Here is a 19019-nt window from a genome sequence, read left to right as displayed (position 1 = left end):
ACAGCAGATTCAACTGTATCGTGTGATCATTTTGGTTGCATTTTAATAATGTACTAATTTTTAAAAACTACAGCAGAAATGTTTAATTCATTCCAGCAGCCACCTAATGTATTGTACTAAGGAACTCAACTTGCATTTGAAAAATATGACCTCTTTATAAATGAAATCTTCAGCCAATATGATCATCTATCCAACTCCTTAATGATTAATAGTAATTAAGCTCATTCTTTATGTTCTCTTTTTCTTAGAAAAAAGTCCAGTGGAAGCGAAATTGCCTTGGCTGAAACAAGCACAAGAACTAGAAGAGACCAGAATAACAACAGAAGAACCAACGTGCTTCCGGGACCTTTTGTGGGAGTAATCAGGGCATAGCCAGTTAACATGATATATGTAATTTTTGTACTCATTGGAGTACAGTGATACATTTAATATCCAAATGACCCGGATTTACAGACTCTAGAGAGCTTGAGCTGGCTAGAATTTTTCTTTATTTCACAATTCAGCAGTCCTGCTTTGGCAGTTTCTCTGAGCAGCACAGAAAAGACAGTGTTACTTAACTCAAAGCAGATCCGGTGGTCTGCTACCCTTAAGAGATTGGGGATAATTCTAGGTTTTAACACATGTGATTTGACCATGAACCGTCATAGTCATTCCATGGGTAAGTCATGGTCAGTCTCTATAAAATCAGTTAAGTTGAAATGCATTAGTCGCCTGAGTGATCGTAGGGAAATGGAAAGAACAAGGTACTAAGAGTATTGGAGCTTAGAACCACCCCTGCTAACTACATGACCTTAGACAAGTCTAATTTTTCTGTGTCTCATTCTCCTTACCTATAAAAGGAGCAGGTTGGGCTTGATCTCTCCAGGGTTCATTCCAACTTAAAAATCCAATAACTACCATCTGCATGTGATTTGATGGATCTGGATTGTAACAGTGCCAGTGGAAATTAAGAATCAAGAGGAAATCAAAGAAGCATTCTGGAGGTAGTTATATAGGGACAAAAAGAGAGCAAGAAATCAAAGGTGCTCTGAGATTTCTAGTCCAGGAATCTGTAAGAACAACAGCACCAATGATAGACTCAAGTAATTGAACAGAACGGCTGGTTCTATGTCAAACATGTTAAGTCTTTTGTGCTGACAGGCTATCTATGAAGAGAGCAATTCCCAGAGCATCAGGGGAAAAGGGGTCTCAGCAGTAATCTGGCCACTTTCCCTCTCGGAGCAGGCATTTCTTCTTCAACACCTTCAGCAATGAGCAGAGTTCACTGCATTAAGAGACACCTCATTCTTGTGTTGAGCAACACAAGTTATTTGCGAGATCTTTTTCTTCTGATGAGACAGAATAGACCTCCCAATTTGTGTTCTCTGAAGCAGAAAAACATACATCTATGCCCCATCCCATGTGACAAATTTTCACAAATATGAAGAAAGCTGCCATGGATCCCGAGAGCTTTGTCTTTCCCAAGTTCATCATTCTTAGCCTTTTCAGCAGTCTTCATGCACTGTTGTTTTTAGATCCCTTCACAACCTCCTGTGCTTTTCAGAACCCACTCTCATTTGTCAATCTCCCTTTTAACTGTGGTCCAGCCCAGTGGTGAGCCCCAGGGCAGTGTGGGTTACTTCTCTTTGAGAAGGCACATGTGGCAAAGTGATGTGGGCCAACATAGCTGACACATCACACTCATGACAGGCACAGACTTCTCCACGTGGACCACTGTCAGTGCTGGCTATGACCACAGAAGAAACTGTGGACCATGTGAGGGTGAATGGCTTCACAGTAATTGAGTAAAAAGAGAAGAGTGTTGGGCTCCTGAAAGAAGCTTGGAGATTTAGAGGAAGAGGGGGAATCAAAAGAGGAAGATGGTGAGGAAGTAAAGTAGTGAAGAGAGGGAGGAGTATGATCCAGGGAAGCTTATTATTCCAGAGACCAAAGGAGGAAGGAGTTTAAGGAGGCAAGCAGCAGATAGGATTCAAATCTCACAGAAAGACAAGGAAAATCCATGAGGAAAGAGAAAAGTCTGCTTTGATTAACAAGAAAGACTTTTTCAGTGAATTTTAGAGTAGTAGCATTCAAAGGGTAGAGAATAAAACATTGTGGATATTTCAGAAATAAATTTCCAAAAAAGAAGGAAATGGAGCAATGGGTATTTGAGTACTAAAGAAGGAGCAAAGATTGGTAGTCAAGCTGATGGAAAAGTGTATATGTATGTGTTTGTTGTTTTTCATTTTGAAGTTAGGGCAGTCTTAAACAAATTAAAAAGATAGGGTTTTGCACAAATCAGTTAGTATCTGTAGACCTTCCAACTGTACAAGGAAAGCATGAGGCTAAATGCTGCTGGAACCTTCTCACATCTCTGATCACCTACAATCCTGTAAGGGAAGGAGTCTATAGAAAGAAAAGGGTTTGAGACACTTGAGAGAGAGTGTGTGTAGTTGTCACAGAAGGCAGGTCACAGAGTCCTCTGACTAGAATGATGGGTCCTACCAAGATCTTTTGTTTTCAAAACACAGTTAGATGACAGTTGATAGTCCTTCTATATGTCCTCTTTCTGTTAATAGGATTGCAGTCCATCCAGTTCCCCAGACTAGAAGCGTGGAGTCTTTCTTGGCTCATTCTCATTCTTCTCTGATGTGTAATTAGCCACTGAGTTGTGCCCACTATATTTACTAAAATCTTTCTTGGTTCCAGCTCCTCCTCTCCATCCAAACTACCATCCTTGTACAGGTCCTGAAATCAATTCCTAGGACACCTACAACAGCTTTCTAATTTGCTCCTGAATTGCTTCCCTCAAATCCACCCCTACACAACACAGCCACCAGAGCAGTCTATCCAGGTAGGGCACAAGTCTAATTCTTTTTGTTTTTTTTGAAACAGAGTCTCACTCTGTTGCCCAGGCTGGAGTGCAGTGGTGCGATCTCTGCTCACTGCAACCTCCGCCTTCTGGGTTCAAGCGATTCTCCTGCCTCAGCCTCCTGAGTAGCTGGATTACAGGCATGTGCCACCACGTCAGGCTAATTTTTTGTATTTTTAGTAGAGACGGGGTTTCACCATGTTAGCCAGGATGGTCTCGATCTCCTGAGCTCGTGATCCACCCACTTCGGCCCCACAAAGTGCTGGGATTACAGGTGTGAGCCACCGCACCTGGCCAAGTCTAATTCTTTCTTTGCAATGTTCAGAATATCCAAATGTCTCCCCATCACTCAAAGATTTATGTGGGTTCATACGTCCAATGGGACTTGGCAGGGTATTACTTTTCCTGGTCCCCAGCCTCATGTCTGGCCACCTCCTTTTTTTTTTTTGCCTTGAGTGGGATGCTCCAGGCACACTGACTTTCAGGCTGTTTCTTGCCCACAGCAAGCTGCCTCTTGCTTCCTCTTTAATCACACTCCCCTCTTAATTGGGAGTGGCCCCACCTGTTAAGTCTTTTTCTGTAACTTTATTTTTAATCATAGAAAATTGCAAACTATTTAAAAGAGGAGAAAACAGTGTAATGAACCCCCATGTCATGTCCATAATCCAGTATCAACAATTATCAACCCAGGGCCACTCTTGTTTCATTGAAACCATCACCACTGCCACTACCCCCTGAGCATTTTTGAAGCAAACACAGACAGCACATCATTTCATTCATAATTATGTATCTCTAAAAGAAGTCTTTAAAAAAATAATCAAAATACCATTTTTGAAATGCTATCCTGAATACTTCTATGCTATTCTAATACTTCTATCCTGAAGTGTTTGATCATCATCTTTTGTCTTTGTAATAAAACCCTCTAACTTAATGACAGGAACCACAGTTTTCTCGACATAGTAATTTTTCCCTTTTATTACAGTGGTTTCTGTATAACAACCCGTCATGTCCCTCTTCCAGCCCCTCCCCTTTTTGCCCTGCTTCTAGAATGTACAGAACTGAGTGTAGTGTTTAGTTGCAGTAATGAACTGAGCAGAGGTCTGAAGTGTGCTTCTCTAGTCCTCTGTAGCACGCGTTTATCACCATACCTGTGGCATCCTGGCATTTGCGTGGGTGCACCCCAGGTGTTTGCTGCCCCTCCTGGTTTTCAGTGATGTTTCTGTTCTGGTCGGTGCTGTGGGGCGTGGCCTCGTGTATGTCTTAGGCTGTCGAGGTGTCCCAGCGTATGGTTTTGCATTTGCCTCTCCGGGGTCCTGAGGGTTCTGTAGGTTTCACAGACTCTAGGTGAGTGTCGGTGGTCATTTCCTGACCTGTGATATCTATACCTAGATGAGTGGTGTGCTTTTGATTTCACTTCTACTCCCAGGGCAGGGCCGGGTCTCTCATTTCTCGTGGGGCCTCTTGCTACCCAGAGCCTGGGATGGGCAGTGCGTTGCCCCCTGGCTGTGGTTGGCTGGCAGGCAGGTGATCCTGAGTGGCTCCCAGCCTTCTGCAGGAAGCTCGGGTTCAGTGGGTCGTTGTATGCATTCCTGTGTGGGAGGTTGTGCTGAAGCCTGGCGGCTTGGCTCTGCTTTCAGAGCCCGGAACCTCTTGATTCCTGCTGTGTGTGCCCATGTGAATTTCGGTTTTGCACTTGAGGAGTTTCCTTGTGTACTCTCAGCTCCACAATCTAATTTTTAGCAGCTTTTTTTTTTTTTTAAGACAGGGTGTCACTTTGTCACCCTAGCTGGAATGCAGTGGTGCAGTCTTGGCCTGCCAGGTTCAAGTGATTCTCCTGCCTCAGCCTCCCAAGTAGCTGGGACTACAGGTGTGTACCATCACACCTGGCTGATTTTTTTATAGAGATGGGGTTTCATCATGTTGGCCAGGCTGGTCTTGAACTCCTGATCTCAAGTAATCTTCCCACCTTGGCCTCCCAAAGTGCTGGGATTACAGGCATGAGCCACCGCCTGTGGCAGCTTTTGTGGTTACATTGTAGCCATTATTTGTGTTTGGTGCAGATGGTTGGGGTGGGGTGGAGGTTGCTGTTGCTAGTTGTTTAGCTCTTCTGCTGATCTTGAGCTTTTCCATATATGTGTTCATAGTGGGGTTACAAAAATTCCTCTAGAAAATACTTCAACTATTGTGGGTAAGAGTTTTTTTAGTCCAGTTTTTAAAAATACGTAAGCTGAGAAGTTATTTTGTCTATTTAAATAATACTTCAAATTGAGTTTTATTCGGTGTTTAGTAAGACTTTGAAATTCACTCATTTTTAGAGGTTCTAAGTGAAAATTGTTTTTCTCCTTTCAGTTGCATGCTGCCATTAGTCACCAGGTTGACCCGGAATTCCTTGGTTTAGGTCTGGGCAGCGTCCTCCTGAACAGCCTGAAGCAGATGGTGGTGACCCTGGCCAGCAGCACAGGCATGCTGAGCACCGTGCATTCAGCCTCCCAGGCCATGCTGCAGAGCGGCTGGTCCGTGCTGCTGCCCACCGCTGAGAAGCAGGCCCGGGCACTCTCTGCTCTCCTGCCCTGCGCAGGTGGGCTCGGGGAAGGAACAGGAGACGGCATGGGTCAGGGTGCTGGGAGGGGATGGCGTTTCACTCAAATTGGCACACACTTTCTAGTTCAGTTTCAGGCAATGAAGTGAACATAAGTCCAGGTCGTCGATTCATGATTGATCTTCTGGTGGGCAGCTTGATGGCTGCTGGAGGGTTGGAGTCAGCCTTACACGCAGCCATTACTGCGGAGATCCAGGTATGGCCTTGGAGGCACACGTGACCTGGTGGTGCGCTGAGATTGGAAATACCACACTCACACATGTGAAGAATAACTGAAAACAGTAAAACACTCAACTTTTATCATATCCAAGTATTTTCTTAAATTAAAATTCTTTTATGTGCTAATTTTAAAAATTATTGAGATGATTTAATTGTGATAAAATACTGCATGTTGCCTGTTTCAGTGAAGTTAACAGATAACCTGTTACTCAGGTAGACCATTCCCGTCACTCGGAAAGATCCCTGTGCCCTTGGCACTTGCAGCCAGGATACTCCCCTGCCCTCAGATGAGATGCATTTCGCCTGCTCTGAGTGTCGCAGCAATATAACTGTATAGTATGCACTCGTTCCTGCCTGGCCTTGGAGAATGATTTTCAGATTCACTCACTGATGTGTCTATTGTGACTTCGTTTTTATTATTGGGAAGTTTTCCATTTTCTGGGTGTAGTACTCTTTGTTAGTTCATTCTCCTATTGAAGGATATTAAATTGTTTTTGGTTTTTGTTTTCTTTTCTTTTTTTTTTTGAGACAGGGTCTTGCTCTGTCACCCAGGCTGTATACAGTGACCTGATCTTGGCTCACTGCAGCCTTGTCCTCCTAGGCTCACATGATCCTCCCACCTCAGCCTCCTATGTTGCAGGGACCACAGGCATGTCACCATGCCGGGCTAGTTTTTTGATTTTTTTTTGTAGAGACAAGGTGTTACTGTGTTGCACAGGCTGGTCTCCAACTCCTGGGCTCGGGATCCCCCCACCTTGGCCTCCCAAAGTGTTGGGATTACAAGCGTGAGCCACCACGCCCAGGCTTTCTTGTTTTTGGCCGTGTAGAGCTGCCACGATTGTGCTGTGAACAAGTACTTTAGTGAACATATGTCCTCCCTTTGGGTAAATACTTGGAGTGGAATTTGTTAGGTTCTGGGGTCGGTGTGTATTCATAGTTTCCCAAAGTGGCTCTGTCATTTACATTTGAGCCAGGACTTCTGTGTGTGAGAATTCTAGCTCCTTCTTGTCCTTGCAGAGCAGCTGGATGCTGCGTGTGTGGGGCAGATCACATTGGGTTTTGTGAGAGCCAGTAGCAGGGTTAAGGATTTTAGGGACTTCACAGAAGGAGGCTGGAGAGCATCAGCAGAGGCAGCCTGGACCTTGGATCTGTAAACAGAAGACACTGTTTGAAACTGCACAACTGAGTTGGGGTTTCCAACAGGGCAGGTGGAGGCCTGTGGGTAGGTGTGTGCGGCAGCTACAGAGGCTAGGATAGCTTGGCACTGGGGTCAGGGCTCAGCCAGCCTGTGTGTCTTCACACCTGGTAATGAGATCACTTGTAAACAATTTCTGTTTATGAATTACAGGATATTGAAGCCAAAAAGGAAGCACAGAAGGAAAAAGAAATTGATGAACAGGAAGCAAATGCCTCAGCATTTCATAGAAGCAGGACTCATTGGATAAAGACCTTATTAATACGGGGATCTGTGAGTCTTCTGGCAAACAGTGTTTGCCTCTGGTTCAGCTCATACAACAGCGTTTTAGGTAAATCGTATTAGCTGTATTGTATTGTGTTTTATTTATTTACTTTTTTTTGTATTTTTGAGACAGAGTTTCGCTCTTGTTGCCCAGGCCGGAGTGCGGTGGCGCGATCTTGACTCACTGCAACCTCCGCCTCCCAGGTTCAAGTAATTCTCCTGCCTCAGCCTCTCGAGCAGCTGGGATTACTGGCGTGCGCCACCACGCCCCACTAATTTTGTAGTTTTAGTAGAGATGGGGTTTCTTCATGTTGGTCAGGCTGGTCTTGAACTCCTGACCTCAGGAGATCCACCCACCTTGGCCTCCCAAAATGTTGGGATTACAGGCATTAGCCACCACGCCTGGCCTATTTATTTTACTTACTAGCATTTTTTTTTTTTTTGTGATGGAGTCTCTCTCTATCGTCCAGGCTGGAGTGCAGTGTCAATGATCTTGGCTCACTGCAACCTCCACCTCCTGGGTTCAAGCTATTCTCCTGCCTCAGCCTCCCGAGTAGCTGGGACTAGAGGTGTCTGCAACCACACCTGACCGATTTTTGTGTTTTTAGTAGAGATGGGGTTTTACCATATTGGTCAGGCTGGTCTCAAACTCCTGACCTCAGGTGATCCACCTGCCTTGGCCTCTCCAAATGTTGGGATTACAGGCGTTAGCCACTGTGCCTGGCCTGTATTGAATTTTAATAGGTGATTATTGGTTTTCATATTAAGATAGTGAAATCCAGCACGAGGATCTCAAAACTTTGTTTGGTGATTGAAGGAATATTCTGAAAATTACCTAGTATAGATTTTAGGGTAAAGAGAAGACCCTTTTAAATATAGGTGAGAGGAGAAGTTGGAGGGCGAGGGCATGATGATGTTCAAAAGTTTTTCCAGAAGAGAAATTGGGTGTGCAGTAAACCTGTAAAAAGATTCTTGCTAATAAGCAGGTGGATGTAAATGAAAATCATTATGGAAGGTTATTTTTAAAACTGGTTGTATCATTGCCTCACTTCATATATTACAGAGTTATACATACTACTTTGTAAGATAACTTTTCTTTTCAAAACCAAAGTCAATGTGAAAGAATGGTGACCATTGTTTTGGAAGGCCCGACTAGGAGGAGGTGGGAAGAAGTCAGACTCAGCCTGTGAACAGAGACTAACTTTGGCAGAAGCCAAAACAGTCAGACAGTGTTGTCTAAAAATGATCATTCAAGAAGAGTGAAAAAACAAGGTGATTTGTGAGAGAGATTTATTAGAAAATGAAACACATTTGTACCTCTGTTTAATAAAAATCTGCTTTTTGTCACATCATGCTCCTGGTTTTTTGTTTCTACACATAGAGAAAGCAGAGCCCTGGCAGGTTGGATCAGGCAGCTGAGCACAGAGCAGGGAGCCCTGGGCAGTGGCCGCAGCTCTCAGCTGGCCTGTTCATGGGGTCATGGTGCATCTGCGGCGTGTGGTGGGCCTGCGGCGTGGGATGCGTCTGCGGCGTGGGGTGGGCCTGTGTCATGGGGTGGGCCTGTGTCATGGGGTGGGCCTGTGGCGTGGGGTGGGCCTGTGGCGTGGGGTGGGCCTGCGGCGTGCGGTGGGCCTGTGTCATGGGGTGCGTCTGTGGCGTGCGGTGGGCCTGTGGCGTGCGGTGGGCCTGCTGTCCACAGCCAGAAAAACTAACTTAGTGGACACACAGTGAAATTTTGAAACAGGAAGTTTTAGAGCTAGTTTCTATCATGGAATTTTGCAAATGCTATTTTGCAAAATATTTTTCTGATGTTTGTTTTGTTTTTCTAATCTGATAATGCATATTTCACACATTCTGGCCTTTAAGCAATGGAAATTAGAGAACTAAACTTAATACAGTTTGTGTTAATGGAAAGAGCTGGAGATTTGTTCTCAGAAAATTTCAGTTGCAACAGCTTGTTCACATAGGTGAACTTCCAACACAGTAACTATAGGAGTAAGAATAAAAGCTGTGTTTACTTTCACAGAGTTCAGAAGACATGAGAAAATGGATGTTAAAAACCTTGTAATTAAAATGTAAAGTTACGTGCAAAGTTTTAAAGTGAGCATTTTCCAGGAAGAGGTGATTTTCTAAGTTCTTGAATGCCTCTCCCTTTTGTGAGGAGGCCGCGTCGTGGGCTGTTGGTGTCTTTGGCAGGGGATGAGTGCAGGGTTCCTGTTGTGGGTCCTTTGTTCTCACGAGGGCGGCGCCCGTTTCCCGTCTCCTGCTTGCCCAGACTGTTCCCGTGCGCAGAGAGACTGGCCTGTTTCAGCTGCAGCGGTGTAGCCTGCGTTGGCTAGTCTGGCCGGCACTCACACCGTTTGCTGATCAGCACTTGAAGTGTGTCCATCATAGCTGAGACACTGAATATTTCATCTAATTTTTATTAATTAAAATGCAGGTTTAAAAACTTGATTCCGTTATTAGAAAGCATTTAAGAATGTCACTTGGCCACGTGAGTCTCCTTTGTCAACTATATATTTTATGAGTCTAAGTGCAGATCAGATATTTTCAATGCAAATTTCACTGCAAATTGAAATGTGCTACATATGTAAGCTATGCTGATGGTTTTTGAGGACTTAATATGAAATAACCTATGTAAAATATCTCAATCATTTTTCTTATATTTCATGTTGAAATGGTAATATTTTCAATCTGTTGGGATAAGTATGATACATTATTAAAATTATTTTTTATTTTTGAGATGGAGTCTTGCTCTGTTGCCCAGGCCAGAGTGCAGTGGTGCAATCTTGGCTCACTGCAACCTCCGCCTCTTGGGTTCAAGTAATTCTTCTGCTTCAGCCTCCCGAGCAGCTGGGACTATGGATGTACACCACCACGCCTGGCTGATTTTTGTATTTTTGTAGAGACAAGAGTTTCACCACGTTGGCCAGGCTGGTGTCGAACTCCTGATCTCAAGTAATCTGCCCACCTTGGCCTCCCAAAGTGCTGGGATTATAGGCATGAGCCACTGCACCCGGCCATTATTACAATTAATTTTATGTGTGTGTGTGTGTGTGTGTGTGTGTGTTTACTTTTATTAATGTGACTAAGAACAATTTTTTTTTCCCCCTGAGATGGAGACTCACTCTGTTGCCTGGACTGGAGTGCAGTGGCACATTCTCAGCTCACTGCAGCCTCTGCCTCCCAGGTTCAAATGATTCTTCTGCCTCAACCTCCTGAGTGGCTGGGACTACAGATGCATGCCACCATACCTGGCTAATTTGTGTATTTTTAGTAGAGATGGGGTTTCACGATGTTGGCCGGGATGGTCTTGAACTCCCAACCTCAGGTAATCTGCCCGCCTCAGCCTCCCAAAGTGTTGGGATTACAGGCATGAGCCACCGCACCTGGCCATGTTTATTAATACGACTAAGAACATTTTGAATTGCACCTGTGGCTCCACTGGTGTCCTGGGCAGGTGGCTCTGTGGTGTCCACACAGGTTGTCTGCTGTGTCTTCATCTTCGCTGCATGTGACTTTTTGGTTCCTGTGGCACGTGGAGTCCTGTATGGGACATTGGTTCTACAGTAGATTTATAATAAGGATGTACCTACTAAAAAATACAAAATAAAAAGAATAGAAACAAACATAGAAATAAGTATCACCTCACAAAAATTTTGGAAAGTAGAAAAAGGAAGATACATTCACAGTTTTTCAGTAGCCGATATCCAGGCTGTCTTCATAAGCATGGATAACGTGTCCCTCTCCTGCATGGATAGACACCGTTTTCTCACCTTAAGTGTTTGTGATTGAAGGATTCTTGATGTGTTGACTTGGAGGATGCAGTTGTTGAGCAGTAGTTTATCTAAAGATTGTAAGAAACTTTTGGAAACATTTCATGTCCTTTTTTCCCTTGGAAAACATGGGTTGAAGAAATCGCCGCTTGCCAAAAATAAGCCGTGAAACGGATTTCAGAGTAACTCTAGTTACATGCTGGCGAGGAGCCGTGGAATACCATTTACATTTGAAAATAGAGGGCTGTGAAGTTTTCATAAGTAGTGAACCCCGTCAGAATTACACATTTTGATTATGGCTCTAAATTTTATATTAAAGAAATAAAAATTTTATCGTATTTTATTACCGTCTTTTGCTCCTTCAGGTGTAGCATACATGCTAGATTCTAGACCTGTTTCTTGTGTTACAGTGGTGTTACCCAGGCAGGTTATCAGGTAGTGAAGGTGCTGTCTGGTGGTGGTGGTGAGCCCAGTGAGGGCACATCCTTGCCGTGTGTGATGAGGGCCTGTGGGTTGCTGTGGGATTCCCAAACCCTGGCTCCTCTGTCTCCTGCTTCTGTCCTTACTCACACTGCTGGTGGTTTTCTGGTGCGAGCCACGGAGGCAAGTGGGATTGACAAGCCTGCTGTCACATGAGGAACCTGAGTTAAAGTGGAGCTGAAAGCATGTCCTCACTCTTGATGTTGTGCAGAGAACCACTTGTGCTTCTGGCCCAATGGGGCGGGTGGAACCAGGCCCTGGTTTGGCTCTCCTCCCCTCCATGTTCCCCTGTCCTGTCTGATTTGCTTTCACACTGATGTAAGAGTTACTTTCCCTCGGCCTCCCAAAGTGCTGGTATTACAGGCATTAGCCACTGCGCCCGGCCAGCATCCTTTCAAGTACTGGGGTACACCCAAGCTCCCAGCTTCTAGCTAGGAGTCATTTGGTCCCTCTTTATCCCAAAGGACCTGCCACCATCATTGGTTCCCAAAGCCCAGCAGGGTCCAGGCTCTTCAGCCTCCAACCACTTTGCATTTCTTTTCTGCTTTTCGTTCATGGAGATAAAGATTAACTTATTTTTCAGCCTGGGCATGTCTTTTTTATGTACTTTATTTTTTATTTTTATTTTTTGAGATGGAGTCTCACTCTCTCACCCAGGCTGGAATGCAGTGACGGGATCTCGTTTCACTGCAACCTCTGCCTCGCGGGTTCAAGTGATTCTCCTGCCTCAGCCTCCTGAGTAGCTGGGACTACAGGTGTGCACCACTATGCCCAGCTAATTTTTATATTTTTAGTAGAGACAGGGTGTTGCCATATTGGCCAGGCTGGTCTCGAACTCCTGGCTTCAAGTGATCCTCCTACCTCAGCCTCCCAGAGTGCTGGGATTACAGGATTACAGGCGTGACCACCGCGTGTGGCCTTTATTTACTTTGTATGTCTCATCTATTACTGCTGCAGTTTGCAGAAGAGAGGATGCCCTCAAACCTAACTTCTCCAGACCATCCCAAATGGGAAGTCTGCTCCACGTCAACAGTGTTGTTGCTTTTAAAGACTATATGTCAACATGCCAGATTATAGCAAAAGGATGTCGAGGGCGCAATAGGAAAGCAAGCCTAACAGTCCTGGAGAGAAGGTGGCAGAGCTGCGTTTTGAAGGTGGTTCCTTCTTTAGACCTTGCCCTTCCTGCCTTGTTCCTCCAGTTGTGAGAGCAGCTGTTGGAGCTCCTCCACGGGCGAAGAGGTGAGGCTGGACTGAGAGGGAGATGGAGAAGCTGCCAGAGGTTCTTTTGGATCTAGAATTGAGACAGCAGTTCCAGCCAGGTCTGGAGGTGGGTGCTGTCACTCAGCCCCCAAGGGAATGGTACTGATTGAAGAATGTGGCAAGAACTCCCTGGCCAGGAGAGGGAGGTGCTCGCTCCTTTGAATCGCCTGAGCCCAGGCTGGAAGGCCCAAGGTGGAGGACGAGGCCAGCTCACTCCAGCTCCATCCCCTCCCTTTAACCCTGAGCTAGTCACCCTCCCAGACTCCAGTCCCTTTTCCTAAGTGCCCTCCCTGCAAAGTCTGCATGGAGCAGCGCTCCGTCGCGCCAGCTCGCCCCGCACTTTCTTGTCTTTCAGCAACCCCATGGGTTTGAACCTGAGATGATTCATTTTCCTAAAAGCCTCTTTGGGCTGAGGGAAGGCGTGGGTGGCTCTGCCAGTTTTGGAGTGGGGGCCGCCTCTTCTCAGAGCCGCTGTGAGGGCCAGGGCCACCCTCCCAGGTGGGTGTCTCTGGGCTGGGCAGCAGCTTTATAGGCAGCCCGGGCCATCCCCACTGGTCTGGGAGGCTGGGGGTGCACCAGCTCCTGCTCCTGATAGAGCCAAGGCACCTTCCTTACCTGAGAGCTGAGTTTCTTGAAGAGTGGGCACAGAGGAGCCGGCAACGTGGGTGGTGTAGGCACCCAGGAGAAAATCTGTGGCTCAGTCTCAGGGAGAAGTCTCCACCAGCACAGCTGTTGTAGAGATGGGGAAACTGGGCTGAGAGGGAAGGGGGCTTGCCCAACTCACCAGCCCTGGAATGTTTTGAGCTTTGGGGGTGGATCTCCCAGGAAATGTGTTTTATGGCACCACCACCTCTGGTCACCCACCCTGAGGTGTGGCGGGCCTGGACAGCCAGCTTGACTGAGGGCCAGGCTGGTGAAGTCAAACGTACCACTCAGGAAGGAGACCCAGCCCTTCTCCAGACAGAGTTCAAATGTGCACTGCCTTCTTTGGGCCTCAAATTCCCCACATGAATTCCAAGGACCCTTCTAGCTCCTACACTCTGGGCCAAGGTTTCCTCTGAGCCCCAGTCAGCCTAGAGGACCTAGGATACATCTTCCTTGGACAGAGACCCACCATACGGGCAGCAGGAGGTAGGGGTGGGGGTAGGCAAGGTTCCTGTGGGGAGGTGGAGCTGTCATCAGAGATGGTGTCTGCAGACAGTGGGTGTATCGTGGCTCTGCTACTACTTGCTGGGTGGCCCCGTGATGTTTCTTTCCCCACTCTGGACCTCAGTTTCCCTATCTGTTCTGTGGAGATAAGATGCCTGCCTGCATATTTGTGGACTGGGATGTGTGGGGGCCAGTTGCAGTGTTTGTTGGTGTGGTCCTGGGGCAGCCTGCACCACCCCATAGAGATTTCTGGGCCCCACCCTAGGCTTACAGGACCAGAATCTCTGGGAATGAAGCCTGGGAATTTGCATTTCCACAAGCATCTGGCTGATTCTGACATGATTGAAAAGCACTAATAGTATATAGCAAGCTCTTTATAAAAGGTAAATTCATAGCTGCCTTTTACTAAGTATAAATCTCACCTTCCCTTCCTCAGTTGAGGACACACACCGCAGTTGAAAATCACTGTGCCTTTCCAGATGCAGAATCTGATGTTTCTGATGAGATTCTGTTAAGTGTTGCTTTCTGTAGTTTGTATTCCAAAACAAGGGGAATATCTTTCCATTTTTTCAATATAAATGTTTAGGTCAGATACGCTTTTTCAAACTGGACACACACAGTCACACAGTTTAGGATTTCAGCTATGGCTTCCTCTCAAATTATTAGCCTCTTTCTGCCAGGGAGCAGTTTTTCCCAGACAAGACCCTGGACAGAGGCTGGTGGGGCCCCTCCTCATCAGAATCACTAGATCATGACTGACTCCTAGAGGTGGCTTTTTCTGCTTAAGTGTCAGCCCATGGGCTGGGATGTGACCCCCAAAGTTGCAGCAGAAGCTTCCACCCATCTTGGGCCCCCCCTGCCATCTATGGGGTAAGGCCTGTCCCTTGTCTTCTGGGCCCAGCCGGCCTCACAGGCATTCAGCAGATTGGAAAGTCGAAGCATGTGCTGTGCTTGGCTGGGCTCTCCTGCGCCCCTTTTTGGGGTGAGATGGAGTGCATCCAGCCCCCAGAATCCCTGCCGTTTATTCCCCCCCCATCCCCACCCCCATACACACTCACAAGTAGAAACACAGGCGCAGTCACTGTCGCACACCACTCTGGACAGCACCATTTCCAGCCTCAGGGGGGCAGTTTCCTTACAGGGAAGTTAATGAGGCACTAAAGAAGGCTTGGGGACAGGGAGAAAATCTATTGAGAAGAGGCTCCTAGACCTGGTTCTGCCTCTGAATTGCTGGAGGTCCTTGAGAAAGTTGCTTCCCCTCTCTGGTCTCAGTTTCCTCAGGTGAGAAATGGGGGACCGGCCAAATGGTCTAAGGTTCTGGGAACCTCTAAGTCAGAGCCTGTAGCTGGTGGTCAAGATGAGGGAGAGGCCCTCAGGCTCAGCCGAATGCCTGAGAGTCAGGACAGGCCCAAAGGTGAGCAACCTGAGCACATCAGGTGGGTTCAAAGCTGGTGCATGAGCCCCACAGCCTGCAGAGCAGCTCTGGACTCGGGAGCCCGCTCGCACCAGCCCAGTGGGACTTCAGAGTTGTGGGGTCCAGCCTCTCCTACTGTTGCAGGGCTGGGGGCTGGGAGCTGCAGATTCTGACCCCACAGCTGCCTTAGACATGCCAGATGGGCTGGGGCAAGACACACCCCTCTCTATGAACTGAGCAGTCAGTCCAAATAGATACACTAAAGAAGGGCTGTGGGATGGACCCAGCTGTAGCCTGGGGCTACAGACTAGTTTCCAGGGTACTCAAGCAGCTGGCCTCTGGGGTAGCAGCCCCGGGTATGAGAGGCAGGACTCAGAATCTAGGCCAAGCCTCTACAGGAATCCCCTCTGGAGAGCCTGGGCACTCTGCAGGAGGGGCAGCAGGCAGCAGGTGCACCAGGAGCATGTTTCACAAGGTGCCCAATATTGCATCTGCTCAGATAGGCAGCGAGTTGGAAAGTGGATGCAGTAGGCAGGGTGGCGGCTGCTCCCCAGAGCCAGGAGTCCAGCCCAGCACCCACCTGAGTCCGCCTCAGTCCTGCTCAACTGGGTTATCTGTGCTCTTGGCCCTCTGGTCCCACCCACAGAGAGAGGGCTTTGGGGCGACTAGATGACCTGGCCCTTGTGGGAGGATGTAACTGACTCCTGAGCCTGGCGAGCCAGGCAGCCCCTCACCAGTGTCCCCACCCCCACATCTCCAGCCACCCTCATTCCCTGATCCTCCCATCTGCTCCCCTGACCCAGCGGTTTCCTCTGCTCACTCTCTTTTCCTGCTCCCAGGCTCGCCTGGTCATGTGTCTTTCACTCTCCTCTGAGTCTCCCTCTTTCCAAGCCGCCTCCACTCTACTTGACACACTCTCCCTTAAGACACCAGAGTACACAAGCGCAAGTCCCTGCACCTCACCTTTACTCCCAGACATGGGAGGGAGATGACATGAAGACCCAAACGCCCCTTGGCAAGAGATCTGGGGTATGCAGAGGGGCAGATCTGAGGCTGTGGAAGCTCCAGGGGCTCCCTGCCGGAGGCTGCATGTAAGCCGGCTATTGAATGTGGCTCTGAGCTGAGACCCCTCCTTGAAGCTCCAGACCAGGAGCCAGCTGCTAGCTCGACCCCTCCATTTGGTGCCTCAGAGAAACCTTGCACTCTGTAGGTCTAACTCTGAACCCAGAAAATCCCCCCATGTAGGCCCTGTCTCTTCATAGGGAAAGCACCACCTCAGACCCAGTTCTGCACCAGCTTGCTGTAGAAAGACCAGTCTGCCACTGTATGGCACACGGATGGCAGGGGCCGAGTGCAGGTGGAGAGAATAGAAGGTGGGCAGGGTGGGGGAGGCAGGGACATGGCTGTAGCCGTGGAGATGGGAGGACAGACAGGACTTGGGGGCTACTTGGATGAACCAAGGGGGGAGTCAGGAAGAGACACCCAGTTTTGTATCAGATGTGTAGAGCGTGGGATGCTGTTCATTGATCGAGGGAGGGGGAGGAGGAAGAGGTATGGCATGGGGAGGAGGTAGCTGAGCTCTGTCATTAATGTCATTTGAAGTCCCCAGGGAAAGAAAGGCCCACCAGCGCCTTCACTGCTTCAGCCAGCTCTCAGGGTGTCTGTGCTCCCTGGCCCTCTCAGCTCCTGCTTCATAGCTGTCAGCTGCAGTGGGGGACAGCTGCACAAGGGCCCAGCATGTCTGTGTGTTTACCCAGGGGACTGCCACGTGGCCCATGCCGAGCAGAAACTGATGGATGACCTTCTGAACAAAACCCGTTACCACAACCTGATCCACCCAGCCGCCACCTCCTCACAGCTCATCTCCATCGAGACGGAGCTCTCCCTGGCCCAGTGCATCAGCGTGGTAGGTGCAGAGGATACCTGTGGCTGAGGCTCAGGCAAAGAGGCAGCTCATGCCCAAGCCCCAAGCAGTCAATGTCCAGAGGAATGAAATGACTAGAGTTGACTTAGACTGACCAGTACACGGTGGGGAGGCTGGAGGAGGGTCCATGAGGTTTATAGGTGTCCAGTATTTAATGAGGTCATGGTTTTGTTAACAAAGAAGAAATGAGGGTGGGGGTGGGATCACCACTGGCTAGGCAGCCAAGGGGCCTGCAGAGACTCTGCTCAGCTGAGTCTCCAGCATGACCATGAGCTTCTCCTCCTCATCCCCCCAGCCCCACCCTACTCTCTCCCCCAGCTTGCTCAACAGGTGACCTTACAGGCTCCCTACTTGTTGGGGAAAATAAGAACCAGACTGGGGGAACTGACGGGTACAGAGGCCCAGGTGTAGGCGCAGGACCACAGGCAGTGCAGCGTCTACTGAGCCAGGCGGGTGAGGGTCTGGAGAGTGGACATGGCTGCTGCAGGCATGGAAAGGAGGCACAGGTGGTGGCACTCCCAGGGCCCATTGTCAGGGCCTCCATATGTGGATGTGTGCAGAGGTGGGGGTGCTGAGGGAGGAGGGGCCAGGGAATTTCTCATCTTCTCTCTACTGCCTCTGAGTTGGCGATGTCAGAGGGAGCCATGGCCCACTGTAAAGTGACACAATGTCCCCACCCACAGGGTTAGAACCCCTCCCCTGGAAGCAGCTCTGAGGGGAACAGTCACATGTAGAGAGTGCAGGACGCTGTGTCCAGCCGGGGGAAGGAGGTCACCAAGGGGGTTGACCCTCCTCTGGCCAGGTGGCTGCCTTCTGACACACCAGCCTCTCTCTCTAGCACGGTGGGCCCCACACACCCAGCCTGTGAAACCTACAGCCCTCAAGAAGGCTTTGGCCAAATTAATGAGCGGCTCCCTCTCCCAGGAGGAAGCACAGCTGAAGGATGCAGAGGGCAGTAGAGTTGTGTATGCTCCGCCCCCTCTCTCCAGAGTGGGACGGAAAGAAGGGGGCTTTCAGCCAGGCTGGCCCAGGCTGGGGTCTGAGTGTCACTGTCCAGCTATTGGCTTCTGGCTTAATGGGTGAGCCCAGCTGCTCCTGTGCAGCTGCCGCCCTAGTGAGGGTGAACCGGCAGGTGAGTTCCATTTCTGAAAGCCTGGGAATACAGTCAATATTAGGCTGTGGGCTGCTGGGCCAGGAAGGGGAGTTTATTTTTCAGGGTTTGTTTATCTATTGAGTTGATGAGGGAGGGTTATAGGTACAACCAGCTTAAAGATGGAAATTTTGAGAGAGCAGGCAGGGATTTAGTGCTGGGTAAACCTTCTCAAAGCAGCTCTTTTGGGGCGGCCAGAATCCAGTACCAATGTCCTCAGCATGTTCATCAGCTGCTGGGGGAGTGCCAGACAGGATGAAAGCACAGGAACACTTTCTGGATGATAGAAATACTCTGTATCTTCAAAGGAGGTAGGTTCCATGGGTAATGTTAAATGAGTTAAAACTCATCAAAATGTAAACCAGATCTGTGCATTTCACTGAATATAAATTATACCTCCAATTAAAAACATTTTTTTAAAAGACAGATGGGCTGGACGCAGTGGCTCACACTTGTAATCCCAGCACTTTGGGAGGCTGAGGCAGGTACATCACCTGAGTCAGGAGCTCGAGACCAGCCTGGAAAACATGGTGAAATCCTGTCTCTATTAAAGGTATACAAAAAAATTAGCCAGGCATCGTGGCACACGCCTGTAATCCCAGCTACTTGGGAAGCTGAGGCAGGAGAATTGCTTGAACCCAGGAGGCAGAAGTTACAGTGAGCAGAGATCATGCCACCGCACTAGCGCCTGGGCAACAGAGCGAGACTCCATCTCAAAAACAACAAAAAAAGGACAGA

At 48.3% G+C, this 19019-nt stretch overlaps 2 protein-coding genes and 1 pseudogene across 2 annotated transcripts in view; all 3 read left to right on the top strand.

Annotated features, from left to right (window-relative positions):
* The window catches only part of LOC129028718 (E3 ubiquitin-protein ligase HERC2-like), a 150433-nt gene extending 141958 nt beyond the window's left edge, over positions 1 to 8475 (top strand). Inside the window, 2 exon segments of the mRNA XM_063652903.1 lie at positions 249 to 983; positions 5201 to 8475. The gene's annotated coding sequence lies outside the window, so the exon portion shown is untranslated.
* Positions 567 to 8475, top strand: LOC134738394 (E3 ubiquitin-protein ligase HERC2-like). Its single transcript, XM_063653298.1, has 5 exons — positions 567 to 658; positions 5250 to 5429; positions 5522 to 5646; positions 7018 to 7195; positions 8240 to 8475. The coding sequence occupies exons 1-5, from the start codon at positions 634 to 636 to the stop codon at positions 8257 to 8259; spliced, it is 528 nt and encodes a 175-aa protein (XP_063509368.1). The 5' UTR covers positions 567 to 633; the 3' UTR covers positions 8260 to 8475.
* A 6675-nt stretch (positions 8476 to 15150) lies between these two features.
* LOC134738327 (uncharacterized) lies at positions 15151 to 16302 on the top strand (annotated as a pseudogene).
* The last annotated feature ends 2717 nt before the right edge of the window (positions 16303 to 19019 follow it).

The sequence above is a fragment of the Pongo pygmaeus genome, chromosome 16, assembly GCF_028885625.2.
Source record: "Pongo pygmaeus isolate AG05252 chromosome 16, NHGRI_mPonPyg2-v2.0_pri, whole genome shotgun sequence".
In the NCBI taxonomy this organism is placed as follows: Eukaryota; Metazoa; Chordata; class Mammalia; order Primates; family Hominidae; genus Pongo; species Pongo pygmaeus.
Note: the sequence above shows the minus strand (reverse complement) of the source record. Positions and strands in the feature narration are given on the sequence as shown.